Below are 22305 nucleotides of genomic sequence, written 5' to 3'. Positions count from 1 at the left end.
GAATACAAGCATTAAATTCACCTTGGCCTGCCCACAACAAGGTTTCCATCTTTATCATCATGAGCTTACCTCAACTTGAGCTGAGCAATGGGACTACAGATTTGCCAGTGCAGTAGTTAAAGAAATGGCCAAGTGTTTATTGTCACTTTTTGTGTAAATCTGGTGACACCCTAACTTGCATTGAAGAACAGTAGCAGATAAGCAGAAGTAGCCAGTAGTGTTATCCCATTAATAATATCTCAGACTTCTTGTCTTGCCTTCCTCTTGTGCTCCTGTAGGTCCCAGGTGTGTAGGTAACCCCCACAGGGTGATCAGCAGCTACCTGGGAACAGGCAGGAGCAAAGATCTATCACCAGAGCCAGCTGAGCACCAACCAGGTACCTGCACCAAGAGGAGGAGAGAAGCGATGACTGGAGACTCCTGTGCAGGACACAGGCAGCATCTGCCAACCTGGCTTGGCACCTCAGTTTTGTTTCTTGCCAGGTGCTCAGGTTCAGGATTTAATGGAAGAATTACAAAGGCTTGCCTTCTCCTCAGGCTGTCACCTTGTGCTGCTCATCCATGCAGGCATTGGAGATAACTGCTGGGGTGACTGTATGTATCTCCAGGACTCCAGAATTTAGGTGGTGAAGGAGAAAGGATCCTGCTGGTGAGGGGGAAAGGCCCAGGGACAGCAGGCAAATGCTGCAGGTCTACAGCTGGTGTCACAGCAGGGCTCAGGGTTCTGTGGCCCAGAGAACCTTTGAAGGAAAAGATCTGGCAAGCAAGAGGAGAGGCACCTGGCAAAGAGCTAAAAGGGCACCTCTGACACTGCCACACTGCCCTGATCAGGGACTCTGAGCTGGGTGTGTCAGGGGAGGCTCTCCTGCACTCACTTTTCTGCCTTTGTTTGGTTTAGTTGTGGGGTTTGTTTGTTTATTAATTAAATCATCTCTCAGCCTTTAATTCTGCACAGGGTTCCTCCTGGTACAGAAGGAAGAAAGCCCTTGTGTCTTCCTTTCAGATCTCTATTTTATCACTCTCCACAAGTCCCTGACAGGAGAGTGCAGCCAGGTGGGGTCAGTCTCTTCTCACAGGCAAACAGTGATAGGACTAAAGGACATGATCTTAAGCTGCACCGGGGAGGTTTAGGTTGGACATTAGGCGGAATCTCTTCACAGAAAGGATGATTAGATATTGGAACGGGCTGCCCAGGGAAGTGGTGGAGTCACTGTCCCTGGAGGTGCTTCAGAAAGCCTGGACGTGGCACTCAGTGCCATGGTGTGGTTCTCCTCCAGCCCAAGCGATGCCGTGGCTGTGCGAACCCCCAGCCTGACCAAGTGCCCTCAGGGGCACCCGCTCGCCCCTTCCCACCAACCCCCTCAGTTCAGCTCTGTGTGTGACGGCTGAAGGAGCCAAGATGAGGGGGAGCTCCCCGAGCACCGCCGGGGAACTTTCCCCCGCTCCCAGCCCACCCAGGGTGCAGCCCCGGCCAGGATCCAGCGCCGGGCAGGATCCAAGCGCGGTCGGGATCGAGCCCCGGCCCGGATCCAGCCCCGGGCTGCAGAGGCCGCGGGCCAGCGGCGAGCGCGGCGCTCCCTCTGCCGGGGACTGGGCCCCGGTGCGCGGCGGCGGCGGCAGCGGCTGGGCGGGCCGGGCTTGGGCGGCCGCTGCGATGAAATTCCCGGGCTCCGTCCTCATCTCCCTCGTCCTCTTCATGTCCGAGACGGCGGCCGCGCTGTGCCTGAGCGCGGGGTACCACGACACGGGGGACCGCATGTGGCAGACGCTGACGCTGCTCTTCGCCCTCTTTCCTTGCGCGCTGGTGCAGCTCAGCCTGGTCTTCATCCACCGCGACGTGAGCCGCGACCGCCCGCTGGTGCTGCTGCTGCACCTGCTGCAGCTGGGGCCGCTCGTCAGGTCGGTGAGTCCGCGCCGCCTCCAGCGGGCCGGGGCCGGAGCCGAGCCGGGGGCGCCCGGAGCCCCCCGGCCTTGGTGCGGTGCGGGCGGGGCCGCTCCCGCTCTGCACCGCCGCTCCCGCGTCCTGCCGTAGCTGCGGGAGGAACAGTCCCTTGGGAATGCCTCGGGCACAAACCTGACCCCGGGGAAAGGGGCTCAGCCCTGCCGGGCCGCGGGGAGCCGCCAGAGCCCCTCCGCGTCCCGCTCTGCGCTGGGTTTGCGTCCCTGGGGCTTCTTGCAGATGGTTGTGTCTGTCCGCTGCTGCCTCATGCACAGCGCTTTGCTCTCAGATCACTTCCAAGAGAGAACGGGAGATTCTTCCACCGAGTCTCCTTCTTCCACAACGATAGTACCCGTCCCATCCGTACCTCTTGGAACATCAGTGATGCTGTAGTCTGGCTTTGCCTTCCAAACGGGAGATTCCCACCCCAAATTGCTTTGGAGATTTTTTTCTGTTTCAGTTCAATGTCTCACTGAAAATACCGGTCGGGAAAAAAAAAAATAGATGAAAAGTTACAGCCGTGTGCAACTCCAAGACAAAATGTTTCTGGAGGGCATTAATTTTAAATTTGTACTAAAAATTTTTATTTAAAAAGAAAGGGAATTAAATGCAGTGTGTATGTAGTAGAGGCTTGGAGAAGTATCACCAACTTTTTGAAATTCCTGAATAGTGTGTAAAAGAAAGATTTGTTCACGCTAAGGAAAGGTGAACAGTTTGGATGTTACAAAATATCTTACACTTCAAAAACATTGACTTCTTCTATAACTATGCTGTTTTGCTTACTTTGTTAAAATTGTAAAGATGTTGAAGTTGTGGCTTAACAATTCTGAAAGAGCTCTGATTTTCTAAAAGCTAAGACCAAACTGCTTCCACTTTTTTGGAAAATAAGAGAGGAAGCAAAGAGAAAGAAACTATCAAAAATTAAGTGCATGACTTTTGTTATTCTAAATCAATTTATTGAGGTAAGACGAGGAAAGAATCTAATGTCAAGCCAGAATATGTGAGGAAGCAGACAAAAGATTGGAGCAACAGGAAGAAATTGAAGGATTGTTTTTTTCAATTATACAAAAGAAACATACATTTATATTTTGACCTCAACCACCAAGCATTACTTGACTTTCTGTTTCTTTTTCAACATCAAGTTTTCAGTTTACAACACAAATCTTATCTTGTGCAGAATGCAGTTCCTGCTCTCTGGTGAATTCCCAGCTGCAGCCACTGCTGTAAAAGCAGTGAGCATATGAAAGCCCTCTCCTCTCCTCTAGTGTGTTGCTGACTCTGCACTTTTTCCTTTCTCAGGGATTTACAAACTTAGCATTTCCAGGAGGTTTGAGATGTTCTGGATGTGCTGTGCCAACAGCACAAGTGACTATGATGCCATAGTCCCCATGGCATCATTTAGGCATGACAAAGTGATGTATGTTGACCTCTCTCTAAACCCAGGATAACTGGAATTATAATTAATAATTAAATAGAGTAGTACATTCATACTACCTGAAAAACATATTTTTTGCTAAAGGCTGGAAGGACTCTACAAATTAAAAGTTTAATACAAACCAAGCTCTCTTTACTTTTAGGGAAATGTATTGGTTTGTAGGATACAGCATAATGTCTGGGAAGTCAAAATGATCTGACACAGACAGTGAAGGGCTTTGGGGTTTGGGATTTTTTTCCTTCCTTGCCTTCCTGCAGCTAAAGATTGCAATATCTGTCAGATGAGGAAACTGATTGCTTCCTGTCAGATATAGCTCTGCACTGTAAATATTGTTGTGTTTTCAGCACACAAAATACCTTCCCTTTCCCTGCTTTGTACAAGAGGCTTCCTACCCTGTGTGGACTGACACACACACAAGGTTTGGGTGATAGCTAGAAGGGAAAGTGTATTTTGGTTGTATCTACACTGCACTGTGGCTTTTACTTTTTGTAAGCTGAAAAGGACCATTGTCCTTGGAGGCATTTTAGTCCATCCTTGTAGGCAAACCTTTGCTCCAGAGAATCCTGCTGCTCTCAGTCATCTGCTTCCCTTGTGTGAAGCCCGGCTCCATCCTCCCTGCTGGGACTCTTGTGCGTCCCTGGCACAGCCCAGGGCTGCTTAGGGAGGGCTGGGTCAAATTAGGTCAAATTAGGTGAAATAGGACACAGACAGTGGAGCCTCCCCAGGCTCTGTCTGCCTGTGGCAGGGGAATGAAACGTTTAAGCACCTTGAGGCTGTGTGTGATGACATGCTGCAACAGAGGGCTGGCAGTTTTGGAGGGCTTTACAAGAAACTTAACAACTTTTTGACTATCTCTGTTTGATACACCACAGTCAGGATTTCTCTGTTCAGCCTTAAATACTCAGATATCAGTGCACTGCTTTACCATCAGCCCATATGTGTTGTGTGAGTTTTTATTCATCATCTTTAAATCTAGACTTTTTTTTTTCCCTTCCTTTTTTCCTTAAAAAAACTCCTTTAGGTTTGAGGAATAGTTTGGGAATATCTTGGCAGGGAAGGAGGCTTTTTAGCCTTGCAAGCCAAATGATTCAGCCTATTTTGAATCATCTGAGTGATGGAAAAAAAGTACTTTCTCTCATAGAACCTTCTTGCATGCCACCACCTTCCCCAACCACCCACACTCCACCTGCTCGGGAGGCACTCGCTGTCCTGCTGCTGCCACTGGAAGGACTAAAATTAGGTAGCATCCCTCTTCCCAGAGAGGACTTTTGGTGTGCTGTTCATGTACCCTTTTTTAATTTCTTCTCCCACTCCCTAGGAGTTTCTCTATAAATTCAGAGCAATTTGTTGAGCAAAATTCCTATTCCCCTTAGTGGCCTGGCTGTGATCCTTAGGATGCAGGCATGCCAGAGGCTCTGCAGAGACTTGGCTGGAACAAAGGGACTGCAGGTTTCTGGGCATCATGGGGATTCCTGCAGCATTTCAGGTCAATGCCACTCCTTATTAATGCACTTGTCTGAATGCTTAAAAGATTTATTCAGGTAGGTTTGGTTTTGGGTTTTTTTTTTTGCAAAAGGAGATTCTTTTACCACACTAAGTAAATTATAACAGAAAAAATTACTTAAAACAGTAGCCAGTATCAATGAGAGGTTTATTACTTTTGTCTTTTCTCTAGGGAAGGTCATGATGGAGCTTTTTTGCTCAGGCTGCTCCTGTGCTAGGGTCTGTCTCTTTGTTCCCTTCATTTGGGTGGCACTTTTAGCACCAAAGTCACCTTGAGATTTTAAGCACTGCTACAATTCCAATACATAATTACTGGATGTCATTTTGCTGGTGTACTGCTCTACACTTAAGGATTTCTTCTAAGTGTAAATAACCCCTCAGAGAATCAGGGAATTGTTTAGGTTGGAAAAGACCTCTAGGATCACTGAGTCCAACTGATAACCCAGCAGCACTAAACCATGTCCATGAACACCACATGCCTTTTGAACATTCCTAGGCATGGTGATTACACCACTTCCCTGGGCAGCTTATTCCAATGCCTGACTGCCCTTTCAGTGAAAAAATCTTTACTAATATCCACCTGAACCTCCCCTGAACCAACTGTACACCATTTCTTCTTGTCCTGTCTCTTGTTATCTTGGGAGCAGAGACTGTTCCCCACCTCAGTACAATCTCCTGAGGAGTTGTAGAGAGCAATAATGTTCCCCCTGAGCCTCCTTTTGTCCTTACCCTTCATGATAGGCACCAGAGAACCCCCTGTTAACTTGCTTGCCCTTTTCAATTCTTCAAGTAACAAAAAGGTCAAGAGCTGAAGTGCAGATTTCCAACAAACTGACTTGGCCAGTCAGGGCTTACAGTGACACACTGGGGATGTTGGTGATGCTGGGACTGTGAGTCTGCTGGATGCAGGGACTCCTCCCACCTGATTTACTGAAGGCTCTACTGAACTGGCATCATCAAAACCAACTGGTGTGAACCTGGCAGTGCTTCCTTCTGGTACCAGCTTCATGGAGAGGGAAGTTTTTGTGACTGCAGGTGTCTTTGGAACTCTGTTCCCTGGTGCTCTGTTAGTGCAGTGTGAGCCCAACCTGTTCTGTGTGAGGAGATGCAATCAGGGGAGGGCTGGGTCAGCAGAAGGATGAACTCCTGCAAAACAAATCTCAAGTAAATATAACAGGCCCCCTATATAGAACACTAATGACTGTTTTCCTCAGGTTATGATAGGACAAGGATATAAACAATAGACTTTTTTTTTTTTTTAATGGGATCAGGCTTTGTTTCTCAAGGCATAAGGAGAAACAATTACATGTACCATGTAGACAGCAACGCAGCAGATGCAGGAGGAAGCTTGCATCGGACTGCCAGAGGAGCTGCTGTTATGGCCAAAGATTGATTCTGTGAGCTGCAGGAAGTAAAAAAAAAAAAAAAAAGAAAAAACCCCCAATGTTTTTTACAATCATTCATGTTTTGGGCATCTAATTCTGCAGTTTGAAATCTAATAAGCTCTAATGGTGCAGATACTGTTTCAGTGACATTGTGCAGAAACCTTGTCCCTACCTTGTCCCTTGTGAGTAGTCTCTCTTTGCTAGTGACCTGCTTAAAAGTTCAAAATAGAACAGGTTTAAAAACTTCCCTTCCTTGTAGGGCTTTATCAGCAGACCTCACTGTAGGACATTCTCCTAGCTTTAAACTTAACAACTCTTGATGTGCTTCCCTCTTTTCCAGATGGGAAGAATGTGTCTAGACTCTGTTCAGGCTACTTTCTTTCCTTTATTCTTGAGCAGCTGGGTTAGATGTCCATGGTGAGGTGAACAGGAAGTCAGTGCAGGTAAAAGGTAGAACAATGAGTGAGGAGCAGATCTTTGCCTGATGCAGGTGAGTAAATCTGCAGGACTGATAAGTCTTTTGCATACTTCTCTAAAGAGAAGGAATTAGTGAAAATTATGTATCAGAGAAATCTACTTGTACATTTACAGCAGATATGTATGGATAGGTCTCAAATAGCCATTTGTTCTTGGAGTGCTGGTTGGGTGTGGAAAGTTCCCTGTTTTCATTGCCTTCTCCCTCTTCACACCACCATTATTTTGCTTGTGTCCCAGTCCCACGCATCCATGATAAAAGAGGGAATGAGGTGCTCACTCTCAACAAGTATATAAGGGTAGGATTATTCCTCCTACTTACTGTGTAGAAGACAAATGTGTTGGGGCTGAATCACTCTTTGTGGGCACTGTCAGGATCCCTGGAAAAGTATGGCTCTTCTTTCTGCCAAGATATGGCAGCATGGGAGAAAGCAGCGCCATCCTTTTCTTACCTCTTAACTTTCATTCTAGAAAGTACATCTGACTTTTTTTTCTCAGAGCAATTTTAGTTCCTGCACAGCCAGTGCTGTGGTTGGCAGTGCCTTACATGCAGAGGACACAGCCTGCTGCTTGCCTTCTGCTCTTGACACCGTGTGAAGGGCTCTTGCAGTGGCCCTAAACATCATTGCAGGAGATGGATTGTGCAGAAGTTGGAATCTCTCACTCCTGTCCCTCTGGAGCAGAGCAGCAGTGAGGGCTTCTGTGGAATTCACCATGCTGCAGGAGCTTCTAACTGTGGGGGAAAGCTGCCATGAAGCAATCCCCTTCTTGCTTTGTCTCTTAGTTGTATTTCAAGCTAAAAAAGAGCAAGCCAGGCAGTTCATTTAAAGACAAGATGCCCAACCCCTCAGCATGTGCTTCATAGGCAAAGTCACAGTCTGACACAGGAACATGGTCTGCATTGATTCTTCATCACAGTTGGGCACCCTTCTTATCTGCATGGTCATTCAAATGCCTGTGCCCCTCCCACACTATTCCTTAAACTTTTAGATTGGTGCTTGTTCTTTTTAGTGTGTCAGCTGCCAGTCTGCTCCTGCTGGAAGCAGTTGCTTGGGCAGTGGCACCAGCTGGAATCCTGAATGCATTTGTTATTTTTCCCAGAAGGCTTGACTTCCAGAAACACTCTTGCATGGGACTGGCAGGGCCTGGGAGAAAATGGGCATCATTATCAATGTAATCTGAATGCTTGCATATAGCATTTTTTATTACTCTGTCGTAGTGGTAAAAGCCCCATTTAGCTCTAAGGTTTGCTCATCAGACCATTTCACATTATGTTTGCTTTTCTGTATGGTCAGAAAATCCCCATCACAAACAATATACTGCTACTTAATACCCAACTAATAAAAAAAATAAAATCAAATGCTTGCTCCAAAACTCTGGTTTTGGTTGGTTATAACGTTTGCTATTGTCAGTAGTCTCATAAATCTGATCTCCTTAATGGGATCACTACATATTTTTTTAGATGGGTCCCTAGACTATATCTGCTTCTAATCACACACAGCAAGAGTTCAGAGCCTGATGCTGAGATCCAGTTTTCCATAATATACTCAGACTTGCCCTCAGCTCAGGGTGAATGCATGGCTGTGAATACTAAATGAGACAAAAATGGTCTGGGATCTTTCTTTTTGGAACAAAATCGATTTGTTGGTTTCAGAATCTTTGCTGGCTTCATAAAGCCTCAGAGCCTTATTAATTTTTCACACTTTCTTTTTGGCTGTGTGGATTCTTTCATGTGGAACAAGATTGACAGGGAGTGAAAAGATTAACCAGGGGAAGACAGAAAGTCACCTCTGTGAATGGAGCATCTAGAGCAGCAGGAATTTTGAATAGCTTTAGTCATAGTGATAGCTGAAGCCTAGTGAATCAGGAATAGTACTATACAATCCCAAAACTGCTCTTCATCTAGAGCATTTGAAACTTGCTAGTGGTCCAATTAGAGGAAAAAATGAAGTAAAGTTTATTAAATTAAACAGAAGTAATTTTTTTTTCTTCTCCCTTCCCCTTCATCTTGTGATTTCACCTGTTTCTTGCTTGTTATTACTTCCTAGACAGGGGTGAGTATTTCCCAGTGGGTTTTGGGTCCTGCTTGATGCCCAAGCCTGCCCTTGATACCTTCACACCCAAGCAGTTCTCTTTGAAGAGAACTCTTCATGAGTAAACTTAATGAAAACTATGAACTAGTTTTCATAAAATTTTAGCCAGTTAAAAAACAATCATTGGAAGGAAGTTGAGGAAGATGTTCTTTCCTTGCAGATATCTCTCCGGGGCCGTTATCTTCTTTTATACTCCAGGAGCCAGATTGTCCTTGTTGCTGCAGCATTTTCTGGAGACAGCCTTTTCTGTTCTCTCCCAAATGTATGGATTTATCTTTGTGCGTGGGTGAAGGCAGCAAATAGTGTAACAATATGAAATTTATGAGTAGAAGTGTATGTGCTGGCACCAGTTTGTGCCTTGGGAGTTAGCTGGCAGTAAGTTAGACCTGTATAAACAAGAGGGTTTGGCTCCCACTGTGTTCAAAGTATGAAGAGCTGCAGCAACTGGAAACACTGCATCTTCTTAGTTAGAATCTTTTTTGCCAGATTATATTTAATATTTCTTTAACAGTACAGTGAACATAAGCACACTGAAGAACTAAAGCTCCTATTCTTGTGCCTTAAAAAAAAAAAAAAAAAGTTGACTTCAAGGGTTGTGAGGCTCAAAACTGCTCCTTTTCACTGATCTGGCACGTTACTGGTGTTTTGAACCATTGCTTGGTAAAGTTTGGAGATGTGTGCACCTGCTTGTACCCCAAGCTTCTCTCTTCAGATGTTTTAAGGCAAAAAATGAAAAGTGGGTTTATTGCCATGTCTCATTAGCATGTCACAGATGTATCAATAACAAGAAGAAAAAGACATGAGTAGCTGAAGAAACACACTTCCAATTTGGGTCCTGGGTTTGGCATCCTTGTAGTAGATGAGCAGTTTAAGGACTTTAATGGGACACCAGAGAGCAAGGGCAGCTCATAGAAAATAATTAAACCTCCTCTCAAGTCTGAGTACTACAAGCAGCCCAAAGGGCACTGCCAGGTTCCTGCCCTCTAGTAACATGTAATTCCTGTTTTAAAGAATGAAATCTGTCATATTCCAAGTTCACCAGGAGGAGAAAACCTACAGGCTTTGCTCTATGAAAAAACGGCTTAGGACTTAGTATGTGACTGCTTAGAATACCAGGAAGTGGGGAGACCTTTCATTCTTTCATTTTTCCCTGTTACTCTATCTACTTGTTTGCTTGTAGGTGTGTGGAAGCCCTTTACATTTACTTCCGTGCTGGCAGAGTTGAAGATCCCTATGTCAGCATCACAAAGAAGAGGCAGATGCCCAAGGATGGGTACTCAGAAGAAGTAGAGAAGGAAGTGGGACAGGCTGAAGGCAAGCTGCGCACACACAGGTCTGCCTTCAGCAGGGCCTCTGTCATCCAGGCCTTCCTCGGCTCAGCGCCCCAGCTCACGCTCCAGCTCTACATCTGTGTCCTGCAGCAGGAGGTCACGGTGGCCAGAAGTAGGTGGAGCTGTTGCTATGACCTTTTTGGTGTTTGGGTGGGAGGGCAGTCAGTTATAGCTGCCTTGCACAAGAACCAAGAATTCTGCAATGGGTTTCATCTCCCTGATAGCTTTTGATGGTGATGTTGCTTTCAAGTTTATATTGTCATGTTTTAGACTATGACACCTTCTGTAGCACACTTGGGTGCTGTAAAAACACTGATTTGATGAAGTGACCATCATGGCATGAGAGGAGGCAGCTGGAGGGACCAAGCTGTCTTCATGAAGAATTTTTAAAACTGCCTCTGTTCCATTTTGTTTTTTTGAGCAAAACTTTCTGGAAAACTCCTTGGGGTACGCTGCAGAGCATGTTTTGTCATGCTGCCTTAGGGAAGATGTACTTTCAGGAAAGCATTTTTAAGTATGAACTGAGGACATGAACTATCTTTACTTGTGCCAGACTCTGAAAAGGCAGGACTCAGTAAGCTGCTATGCAACTGTGTTCATCTCATCTCTGGACCCAAGGTGTTAAGCCTTCATCAACATGGGCTTGCCAGGACACATCTGTCTTACTGTGGCACTCTGCATCTTGCTTCTATGATATGCTCTTGGTTTTCTGGTACACTGCTAAATGGAGAACCATCATGGGACAAACAGCTTTTCAGTGTGAGAAAGGACTTTGGCACCTTTGTTGAACTTTAAGGTGCATTTCCACTGAAACACTAAATAGCTCTTGTATCTCTAAGGCCCTGAGAGAATCTTTGCACAGCTAGGGTGGCTGAGGCTAAGGTGCAAGTTACTAATTGAAATAAAGTCAAATATAATAGTAGTAGTAGTAATAATAATAATAACAATAACAAAAATAATCATAATAGTAGTAGTAATGAAGGTGATAGAGAGGGGTGAGGGAGAGAGGGAAAAAAATAAAGCCCAGAAGGACAAGTGATGCACAAACCATCCCCCAGCATCGATTGGCTCCTCCCAGACAACTCTCCCCAGTTAATACACTGAGCATGATACCAATGGTATGGAATATCCTTCTGGGTAGTTTGGGTCATCTGTTCTGGCTGTGCTTCTTCACAGCTTCTTGTGTGCTTCTTCACTGGCAGAGCATGGGAAACTGAAAAGTCCTTGACTTAAAGCACTGCTGAGCAACAATTAAAACAGTGTGTTATCAACATTATTCTCATACTGCATCCAAATTCAGCACTGTATCAGCTACTAGAAAAAAAATTAATCCTACCCCAGCCAAAACTACAACATCATAGCAGTAGTTTCTTGGAAGACATTACTCCTTCCAGTTCCTGAGTTAGACATTATTCCTTTGAGTCCCTGAGTTCTTCATAACTAAGGTAGGTCCTTCAAATAACCATGGCACTTGTGATGTGGGATGGAGACAATGTGATTGAATCCTTTGCTGAACTCTGCAATTAGCAAAATCTCCAGTCACTTTGCTGTAGATGGCATTTACTTGAGAAAGGTCATCTTTTTACTGTCCTTTTATTACCAGTTTTGACCTTACTGGTCATGATTTCCAAAGAGAAGTCGTTTGTTCTAGATGATCAGAGAATTGCATATTTAATAATCATTTGTAATGCTCTATTGCTTCTAGCTTATCTCTGCTGAGATAAGTTGTAATCACAAACTGATAACTGACATTCCTTTGATGAAATGACCAAAAATAACCTGGCTCACCAGAGAGTTTGGTAAACCCACTTGCAAATGCAACAGTTATTTCATGCTTCCCAGGAGCATCTCCATACAGATGTAATTCTAAAATACAGAAATGCAAAGAAAAGAAAAAGGTGTTAGGAATGGTGTCAATGTCTGTTAGAGCTCGTTCATCAGAAAAACAAGAGTCCTAGCCATATTCTTGTTGTGTGTATCTTAGCTGCTGATGTACTGAAACCTTCTGCAATCTCTTCAGCCAGCCAGCCCAGTTCTTATTCCACACCTCAGATGTCTTCAGCTTCCCTGTTCTTTGACACTGGTCCTCCAAATTTCAGGTTCTCTTCCATTTGCATCTGTTATAATTATCACTGTCTTGTATTTTGGTTTCCATGTGTTTTGTCTTGTCTCCTCATCAATCTGTTATTTTTCTGGATTCCTACATCCCTTGGCATCCCGTGTTAATTCTGCTTGTTCAGGGGTAATGAGGCCATAATCACCTGAGAACCTGAAGCTGTTTTACCATCATGCTGGGGGCATGGCATGTCCCTTTCAAATCTGTTTGAAACTCCTCATTGCTTCCAGTGTTGGCTTGAACGCTTCTGAAAAGAGCATGCATCCTTGCTGAGCCCTTTGTCAGCCAGAGAGAGCCATGCTGCAAATTTCTTGTGTATTTCATGGCATTCATTATTTCTCTGGATGTTTTCTTATGGATTATTGGGGTCTTTCCAGTGTCTGGCATTCTTCAAAACTGTCATTTCACAGTCTGCCAAGAATGTAAGATCAAGACAACCAGAGAGCTGCAAAAGCAGGACTAACTCTTGGGGTTAGTGATGAGTAACATAAAGCTTTGGTGACTGTTTATCATGGAAAGTGTAAAAGTGTTGGATGTAATACAACATTGGAAACCCACATGTATTAGCCTAATCTGAGTCCTAGTTCTATTTTGTATACATATAACTATAGTATCTATAATAGATTTCAGTGGTACTTGTGAGATAGCTCATCTAGAGCAGAATTTGCTGTCTTAGCAGTTTCTGAAGTGGGAAGGACCAGGTTGTGAAAGGACTTCAGATGTAATAACAAAACACAACAAAGCAAATCCGTGCCTCCCTGGGTGACTCTGTGGGTGTCCACGTCTGATTTGTAAGAAAAAGCCATTTGGGAAGAGGAAGGAAGAAGAGAAATGCCACCTTTATAAGGACTGTTGGAGGATTTGGAAATGTTCCAGGGGAAAATACTTTGCCTTTTAAATTTACATTTCTTTGCCTGCTCAGGATGAGTGAAAGCAACAATGTCACCCTGTGGTATTTCCCTTTGTGGTTGCTTCAAACCATCTTTCTTACAGAGTTATAAATTATGTTTGAACTGAAGGTTTGGTGGCAATGATGAGCTTTTAGGAAAGGAGTAGGACTGGACTACTGTGTTAAACCAGAGTCAGCATGACTTATTTTCTATCAATGGAGAAATGCTTCTTTTAAAGGCTTGAGTTTATAAGATAGGTTTGAGATTAATATAGATTCCCTAAAGTGAAAATGGGGAATAAGATCAATGTTTCAGCTTGTCAAAGCAGAAAGCTAGCAGAGTTCCAGCACAGCAGCACTCAGTCCCCAGTGGGTACCTCTTTATGTTCCTTTAACTCTGAGAACATTCTTTTGCTTCATGAGCTGCTGGAATTTATGTTCTTTCACAGCTCAAAACTACAGGAAAGATTTTGTAAAAAGCCATAGGACATTAAGCAATATTCTTGACTGGACTCACCTGCTCTTCTGCTTTCAGCTGATGTTTTTCCAAGACATAACAATTAAAAATTCTGAGCTCTATGTGTCTTTTGCACATAGGTTTATTGTCACATGGTTATTTTAAGTCATTATCAGAGACATTATTCAGTGCTGTAAGAAAGATGTAAAAACTACCTACAAACAATTTCAACACAAACATTTCCAGAGAATATTTGCACCACCAAACTGGCATGTACAAAATTACCATATAAAATGATAAATGCTTTTCACCTTACTGAGTGCCTTGGAAAATTAGATAAAAGACTTAATTATTTTCCAAAGTAATTCAGAGGTGTTTGTGGTCATAATGAGATTAGCTGAAATGATAGAGAAAATTATCTTAGAAAGTTGTTAGAGGTCTTAAAATATACTTGTTTCTTCTAAAGGATTGCTTAGAAATTAGTGACTTATAGTTAGAAAAAAAGCACAAACCCTGATAATTTAGGGTTATAGCTATACCAAAACAGGAAATCCAGTTTATTTATAGGATACAAAAGTTTACTTGTAGGATATTAGCACACAAACTAATTGAAGGCTACAGAAAGCACTAGTTGCTAAGCATTGCAAATGTAATTGACATAATTAGGAATTCCAAACTCTAATTATTATATCTGAGGCAATATCAGCTATTCAGCATGTTAGTAAAAATTGTGAATAAATATTTATATAATTGTGCATGCAAATACAAAAAACCTGTGGGCAGTTAGCACTTTGTTTATTCTCTGTGTTCAGTATTTATGTACATTTGTACCTACTTAATAAGGCAAGACAGGGCACCCTCCTGCAGTGCCAGGTAACATCTGGTCTCTGCCTTCACTTTCTGCATAATTTAAATGTGAAACCTTCCTTTCAGGGATTCTGGGTAGGTGGGAGGTACTGGAAATTGATCTGAATTTAAAGACATTTTTATTAGGAGTGTTTTTTTTTAAATGCGTGATACAGATGGGTGTATAAAGAAAATTGATATATAGGAAAACACAGTGCATGCAGCTGAGCAAATATCTCTCTACACAGCCAGAGATAATGGGGACAGTGCTGGGTTTAAATTCCTTCAGCTTTCAATTTTGAGCTGTATCCCATACCTTTTTTGTGATTTGCTTTGACACAGAAGTTCACAAGCACCAAGTTATCTGCAAGTCCAAGTTACTCCAAAGTTTCAGCTTCTATTTTGCAGTTTTTCATCCGTATGGGAAGGGAGCAGCACCCCTGTGCCTTGTGGAGTACTGTAGGAGTTTGAGAGCAAGTTGGATCCTGTAATTAATGAGCTGTGAAATTACCAAGGACAGCCTGTGTATGAACAGCAAGGGGAGTAGGGACAGACACTTATGACTGCTGAGTGCCTTCTTTTTCTTACCAGCTTCCTGAATAAATATCAAACAGTGACCAAAACAGGAGGTGGGATAAGAGTAATGTGCTGGGTTTGACTGGGGTAGAGTTCATTTCCTTCACTCAAGTATGGGCTGGGAATGGCTCCCGTGGCATTCCACCTGCTGGGAACCCCCAGGAGTGCAGCGACAATGACTGCACCTGCACTCCCCTGATGCAATGCCTGCTGCTAAGCTGAAGGTCCTGATTTGTCTTTTCTCTTTGTAGGTATTTTTATGGTGCTCTCTCTCCTGTCGATCGTTTACGGCGCCCTACGCTGCAACATCCTGGCCATTAAGATAAAGTACGACGATTACAATGTCCGTGTGAAACCTGCCGCCTACCTCTGCATATTCATGTGGAGGAGCTTTGAGATCGCCACACGAGTCACGGTGCTGGTGCTTTTCGGTTCAGTCCTTCAAATCTGGGTTTTCCTCGTCGTGCTACTGAATTTCTTAGGTTTCTTCCTCTACCCCTGGATTCTCTTCTGGCTTAGCAAGTCGCCGTTTCCTGAGAACATTGAGAAGGAATTGAGCAGGTTGGGCACTACCATCGTCCTGTGCCTTCTCACGTTCCTGTATGCTGGCATTAACATGTTCTGCTGGTCGGCAGCGCAGGTGGAGCTCAGCGACCCCGACCTGATCAGCAAATCCCAGAACTGGTACCGCATGACCGTGTACTACATCGTGCGGCTGATGGAGAACGCCTTCCTCCTGCTCATGTGGTACGTTTACAGAACAGACTTCTACCTCTATGTCTGTGCCCCAATGTTGTTCCTGCAGCTCCTGATAGGTTACTGCATGGGCATCTTCTTCATGTTGGTGTTCTACCAGTTCTGCCACCCGTGCAAAAAACTTTTCTCCTCCAGCATTACTGAAGCTTTGCTGTCCTGTTTCAAGATTCTCTACTTTATTTGCCAGCATCACAAATCCACTCTACTGACAGGCAAGGTGATGATGAAATCTCCTGAAAATACTGATGAAGCACGGGGCAGTAGCAAGACAATAGATTCCCAAAACAGGAATATTCATCAAAGTGTTTCTTCCAATGCCTAGTACAACTGGAAGCAAGTAGGTGCCTTTGGAAGGTGGCAGATCACCTGCTGGGAGCATTGTGCATCTTAGACATTGTGTCTTGTGGGTAGGATTTCTTTCTTGCAGATGTAGCACTGCATGATGACTGACATGCCTGTTTTTGTGGAGAGCAGTGTATGAGTATTTGTGTTTGTGTACGGACAGCAATCGTTGTTTGTAGATTTCTATTTCAGAGCCTTTTTGCACATAGGTTTATTGTCACATGCTTATTTTAAGTCATTATTGGAGACATCATTCAGAAACTGTCCTGATGCTCACCTGACTCAGGAAGTCTGAGGATGGAAGGCAATGACTTTTATTTCAGATAGGATGTCCTATGGCATGCCACCCTAGCATGGAAACAGAGCTTAGACCTGGACTATGTATGGACTGTAGCTGTGGTCTGCTTTGATCAAATTGCAGACTATTTTACACTCTAATCAGTGTAATTAGATAATACTTCTCTCAGTGGTAGAAGAATTGGACTTGCACAATGCACTGTAGTCTGGGTTGCCATGAAACAGCCAATTAGCCAGCACTGACACAGAAATATGACTGTTACTGAGGATGGACAGAGGGGCTTTGCACTGTTTCACCCTTCATGTTTACTGCTTGTTAGTAAGGGAAGTAAATTTAACACATTAATTGTGATGTTCTGGAATAGCTCATTTTTCTTTCATTATTATTTCTTTAATACTTTGTGATGTTCTGGTGTCAGGGTGGTGTTCACTTTGTATAAATATCTAGAGGCTGGGCAGACAGTGTGTACCAGTCATGTAGGTGCTCTCCAGTGCACATATCCAGGGAGTGACTCGCCCCATCTCAAAATGTAGGTGATAGGAATCACTCTCTGGAGACCTTTTACTCAGTGTTAACCAGATGCCTTCACAATTAGTTCTGACTGTCCATCTGACTTTTAGATGGCTGAAGTTAGAGAGCTGAGCACTACCCTGATCATCAGGGGTTTGGTAGTGCACCAAGTAGGCAGCTCATTGACTTTTTGTACTTGGATAGAAGACACTGGTTCCTTCTTTTTGAGCTGTGATTTGTTATGATTAGTTTAATATCATTAATTCAAAACCCTGTGACTTCGTTACCTCAGAAGTATCACAACCCTGATACTGAAGTCTGAAAGAGAAAATGGAAGTCATTAACTTTTTGTTCTCAGCAATACATCACCACAAATAAAAGTGTTTATGTATTTTGCAAGTTTCTGAGAAAGCTTTAGCAGATGAACACACAAGAATTTAGTGAAAATACACAGACCCATATGTATTTTCACAAATTAAGTGAAAGCATTTTGCACTTTGTTTGCTTAGCACCTTCCTAACATTTCTTTTGAGTGTTACACACTATGGCTGCTCATGGAAACAAATAATTGATGACCAAAGCATCTCCCAGTGCTTCAAGCTTAGCCTCCATTTTGTCCTCAGGCAGGATGTGAAGTTCTTAATAGGGATGACATCAGCATAATTGTTTTTGAAGTGTCTCAAACTCAGGTCTGGGGTCATTTTTAATGAAATATGTCACCTGCAGTGCTGCAAAGACATAACCTGCTTTTATTTTTTTCCTTTCTACAGTGTAAATGAATGTCTTCATATTTCAGTTTTATTATGGAGTTATGTTTTCATTTTGCTAAATATGTGTCTGTGTATGGTATGTGTATGTAGATGTCATTAAATTATTGGTGGGTGGTAATGGGATTGTTGGCCTGATTTTGCCATGGGAATGTGCCTCATATCTGGGGAAGACACCAAACACCTCCATTCTAATTTCTCTGAGGAGAGGAGAATAGAATAGTGAAGTGACTCCTTGAAGACACGACAGTGTTTCTCTGTACCTTTGTATGTGAAAGTACAGTAGAGGATTTCTCTGTGCTTTTCTAGATGTAAAAGATTATGCTTTTTCTTTTTCAGTAGAGAGTTAAAGGAGCAAGGTTTCTTCCAAACCTGTGGAGTTCAGCCCACAGGCTCAAATTTTCTGGTGTTCTTATCCAAAACTGAGTATCTGTCTTTATGGCTGGACACTCATCAATATCAATAATCAGGGAATTACAGTGGCTGCCTATTTACAGATGTACCCAGGTCCAGAACCATTAGTCTTTGGGGGAAAATTTTAAAAGTAGCTTCATATGTAGAAGTAGTTCATATCTAAAGAGAGAGCTTAGAGCAGAGTTTGGACACTGTAAGTGGTGGTGCAGTTGTGATTGTGCCATTTGGAAACAGTGAAAGCTTCACAAACCTCAGCCAGATTGGTGCTACAGTGAAGGCAAATGTAGGAGAGTTACAGAGCCAGGAGCCCAAGATGAATACACAGTGAGTACCATTAAACCTCACAGAAGACTCTATATGCATATTTAGAGTGTGTGTCATATTACTACTTATTTTTATACCAGTCTCCTGAAGTGCATGCATAGGGAGATGAATATTGAAATCACTGTTATGAGAGGAAAAAAAATAGTTTATATGGGTTCTGTTACTGTCCTATGGTTTTGCCTTAGTTGTGCAGAATAACCAAATACAGTTCAAGCACTCCTCCAGCACGAGGGGCTGTTGCCTGTGCAGTGCCTGGTGTCACCATGGCCCAGGGTGGTTTATCCAGCTGTGCTGCCACTGCTGGTGGAAAGGTGCAGGAGGGAGACACAACGATGCTCTGTCAGATCAGGGCTTGCAGGGAGCAGCTGCTTTTTCTGAAGTGTGCTGTAAAGCTGGGAGAGGCAGTTTTTCTCCAGATAATGACAGTCTGGAGGGTGTTGTCAGTACATCCAGTGGCTGCATGGAGAAGCCAGGAGACATGAGAATATGAGTACAAGGTCTGTCTGTGTATGAATGAGTGATCTCTTGCTGCAAGTTCACTGTGCTTTTACTCCCCTCCATGAATGTTAGAGGGGCCTGTGTGTTCCATGGAAGGGTTTAGGGCTACTGCTGAAAACTCTACTCTTTTGAGTAGTCCTGAGTCGCACAAAGGTTGGCTCAGCAAGGGTTATTTGTGTGTATAAGAGTATGCAAGATCTGACACATGGGTTTTCTTTTATACTTGTAAAACAGCACCAATTAAAATGTTGAAACTATCCCTCAAGTTGTGTTGGTGTCAGTTCTTAGTGTGCTGATTTCAGGAAATCCAAAGTAAAGGAAACAGAGCACACTGTCATCTGTCACCTCGCAGCCGCAGAAATGTTTTCAAGAAGACCTGACAGAAGAATTAATCTGTGATTGATTTAGGAGCTCTTTACCCCCATGCTTCCATTGCTGTTTAGAACAGCAAGAACATTTTGTAAGATGGGGGCAGTTTAAGAGGCCAGTGTTGTATGGTAAGATTAGTATAGCTTACTCATTGTCAGTGTGAAAATATTTACTGGTTTACTTTGAGAATTGGGAAGAAATTGTTACCTTATAAAAAATATTTTAACTTCTTCTCTGCACACTTGTTTTACATTCATCTGGATTTACCATATACTTATATCTGACCCTGGGAGTATGTAGCTAAATCATTACTGAGGACTTTTGTGAAGGGATAGGATTGCACAAAAACTTTGCAACACATGTGTTTCTAAATTTAAATAGATAAAATAGACATATATTTTGTAAATATGGGTGTAATTAGATACATTGTGACAAGCTGTAATGTGTGTACATCGCTTACATGAGCATTGAGAAAAGATTTTAGAAGTTCTCGTGGTGATTGACCTTACTGTGTCCTGGTAAGAGCTGCACTCCCTGTGACAGAATTGGTGGATACTTGGGACTGTTAAACTGTAATTTTAATTTAAAAATATATAATTTTCATTTAAAAGTAGTTCCCTTACCTTTTCCCCATAGTAGCTGATAATATCTAGCCTAAAACAATGAACCATTTTCTATCACTTTTTACCTATTTGAAGGTCTTATGTAGCAAAGAAAACAGGGCATTGAACTCAGATGTTTGCAAGACATCATCAAAATCTTGTATTTTAAAATGAAGTTGTGGTGAGTGCCTCAAGACAGTTGGGAATCATCATAGAAACATGAAGGTACAGTAATATGGCAGAGATGGTAAGTTTGATTTACCAGAGACAGAAGACTTGAAAAGTAAGATGTATTAAAGATTATGTAAAATTCCTACTGACCAAGAAAAAAATGTATCATAAAACTGTTAGGTCTTGAGGTCACCCCAAAATTAGACTAAGAATGAAAGGTAAGTGTTTCAAAATGACAAATATGAAAGCTTACAGAATTTCTGCTCTGAATGAACAACTTCATATCCTGGAAAAAAAGGACAGTTTAATCCTTTTCTTTGGTTTTTTTTTTTTTTTTAATTAGATGCAGTCACAAGGAAAACCTCTTGCCACTAAAATAAAGTTTTATGGAAGTGGTGAATGTCTGTATTCAGGTATGAAAATTTTGCCTTTCAGGTGAGAAATTCAGATGTGAATGCATCCATGTGTAAAGGCTTCTAATCACAGACTAGCATTAATGGGAAAACACACCTAAGCAGAGGATGGATGCTAATTTATTGGATGTTGCTTACTGAGATTCTTCTGGAATAACATCAGAGTTGTAACTTTTTGGCCCTGAAGGTGAGACCTGATTGATTTAATGAACCAGGAACAGCCTGTCTTAAATAGGGTATGTGCCTTCATGTTCATAATTGCTGCAATTCCTATTTTGACAGAGCACACAAAATGACAGCAGATAAATGTTACATATTTTAACTTCTGAAATGTCTCTCATCAGCTGCTTGTTTCATCTGATTAATGTGCCCTGTCAGTGCAGAGCTTTAATCAGCCACAGACACTTTCTGGAAAATGATCAGGAGCAGATTTAGATGGAGAGCGATGCCAGAGGTAGTCAAGGTGAGATTAATTCACATCTGCCTTCTAGAGTGGGGAGTAAATGTCCAAACCAATAGGCCAGCACCTTAGAGATGAGGTGCCAGCTTTGCATTTTGGTGTGTTTATGCACAGATTTGCAGTAATTGTACATGGAGTAAGTTGTGTGCTGGACTCGACAGCAAACAGAAGAGAGGTGCTTGTGATTGCCTCAGTTTTGGCTTTGTGGCCCTAACAGCACCAGTTACATCCTTCAGAATGGGTGTCCTGGCTACTCCTCCTCCCTTTCTGCTGCCTCATGGGGGTCATTTTAAACAGAAATGGAAACAAGGCACTGTGAAACGCTCAGGCAGATTTTTCAGTAGGGCTGCTCTTTTGGAGAGAAACATTCCTGGCAATGAAAAGGGCTGAACTCACAGAATGCATCAATACTTCATTGCCATTTTAAATGTTTTAATAATGGTGGGCAGTGCAGTAACTCAAAAACATCCAGGTGTCATTTAAAAAAAATTGGAGGGGAAATGGAGTTTTCTAAAAAAAAGGAGCTTCAACTTTGGAGCTACAAGGAAAATAAGAGAGCCCCACAAAAGCACAATAATTAATGTTTAAACTTTTTTTCATCATGTTTATTGTGATCATCCCTGCTCTTCTTATTTTTTTAAGCAACAAGAAGAAAAAATACCAAACAGGAGAAAGATAAATATTTTCTGAAAAAAAAAAAAAAATGAAATGTCACTGCAAACCTATGGAAATGTGTGTGGCAATTCACAACCATGTTGCATTGAGGGTAAGCCTAGATTTCTCCACTGATGTTCTTGGAGAGGCATAGTGAAAACCTCAGAAAGGAGTCCAGGCACAGTGAGGCAGAAACTGTGAAGGTCATTCTGATCTAGGACATTGTACCATGTTAAAAAAATCATTATCTATCTTTTTTGTTCAACTACTTTACTACCAGCAGTCTTAATTATATGTATATTATATGTATTTGCATGTATGTAGTACATATAAATATAAAAATATGTAATTACATGTGTATTTTATGTATGATGTGTGTTGTAGTACACACATTAGTCTGATTCTGCATCTGAACACAAATAGGCAAAGTGCTAATGGTCAGAACAGAAATGCTACCACTGACATCTTATGTGCAGTTTGCTTACACAATTCCACTTTCCTTATACATGAGAAGAAAAACAGTGGACCATGCAACATGTCAGGTAGTTTTTTAAACCACATGGTTTCTGGATGGTTCCTGCTTTGATCTTGTTTTCCTCATCAGCTGAAATGATGTGATATGCTGAAAAAGTCTTTCTGTTCTTTACAGAAAGATAAAAGAGAATTGATTGGAGAAACCTGGG

The 22305-nt window shown here is 42.6% G+C and overlaps 1 protein-coding gene across 1 annotated transcript; it reads left to right on the top strand.

Moving 5' to 3' along the window:
• The first annotated feature begins 899 nt into the window (after positions 1–899).
• XK (X-linked Kx blood group antigen, Kell and VPS13A binding protein) lies at positions 900–19210 on the top strand. The gene is made up of 3 exons (XM_054628197.2): positions 900–1899; positions 10010–10272; positions 15296–19210. Exons 1-3 carry the CDS (start codon positions 1400–1402, stop codon positions 16120–16122), a joined length of 1590 nt encoding a protein of 529 aa, XP_054484172.2. The 5' UTR covers positions 900–1399; the 3' UTR covers positions 16123–19210.
• Positions 19211–22305: the final 3095 nt, after the last annotated feature.

The sequence above is a fragment of the Agelaius phoeniceus genome, chromosome 2 (genome assembly GCF_051311805.1).
Source record: "Agelaius phoeniceus isolate bAgePho1 chromosome 2, bAgePho1.hap1, whole genome shotgun sequence".
Classification (NCBI taxonomy): Eukaryota; Metazoa; Chordata; class Aves; order Passeriformes; family Icteridae; genus Agelaius; species Agelaius phoeniceus.
Note: the sequence above shows the minus strand (reverse complement) of the source record. Positions and strands in the feature narration are given on the sequence as shown.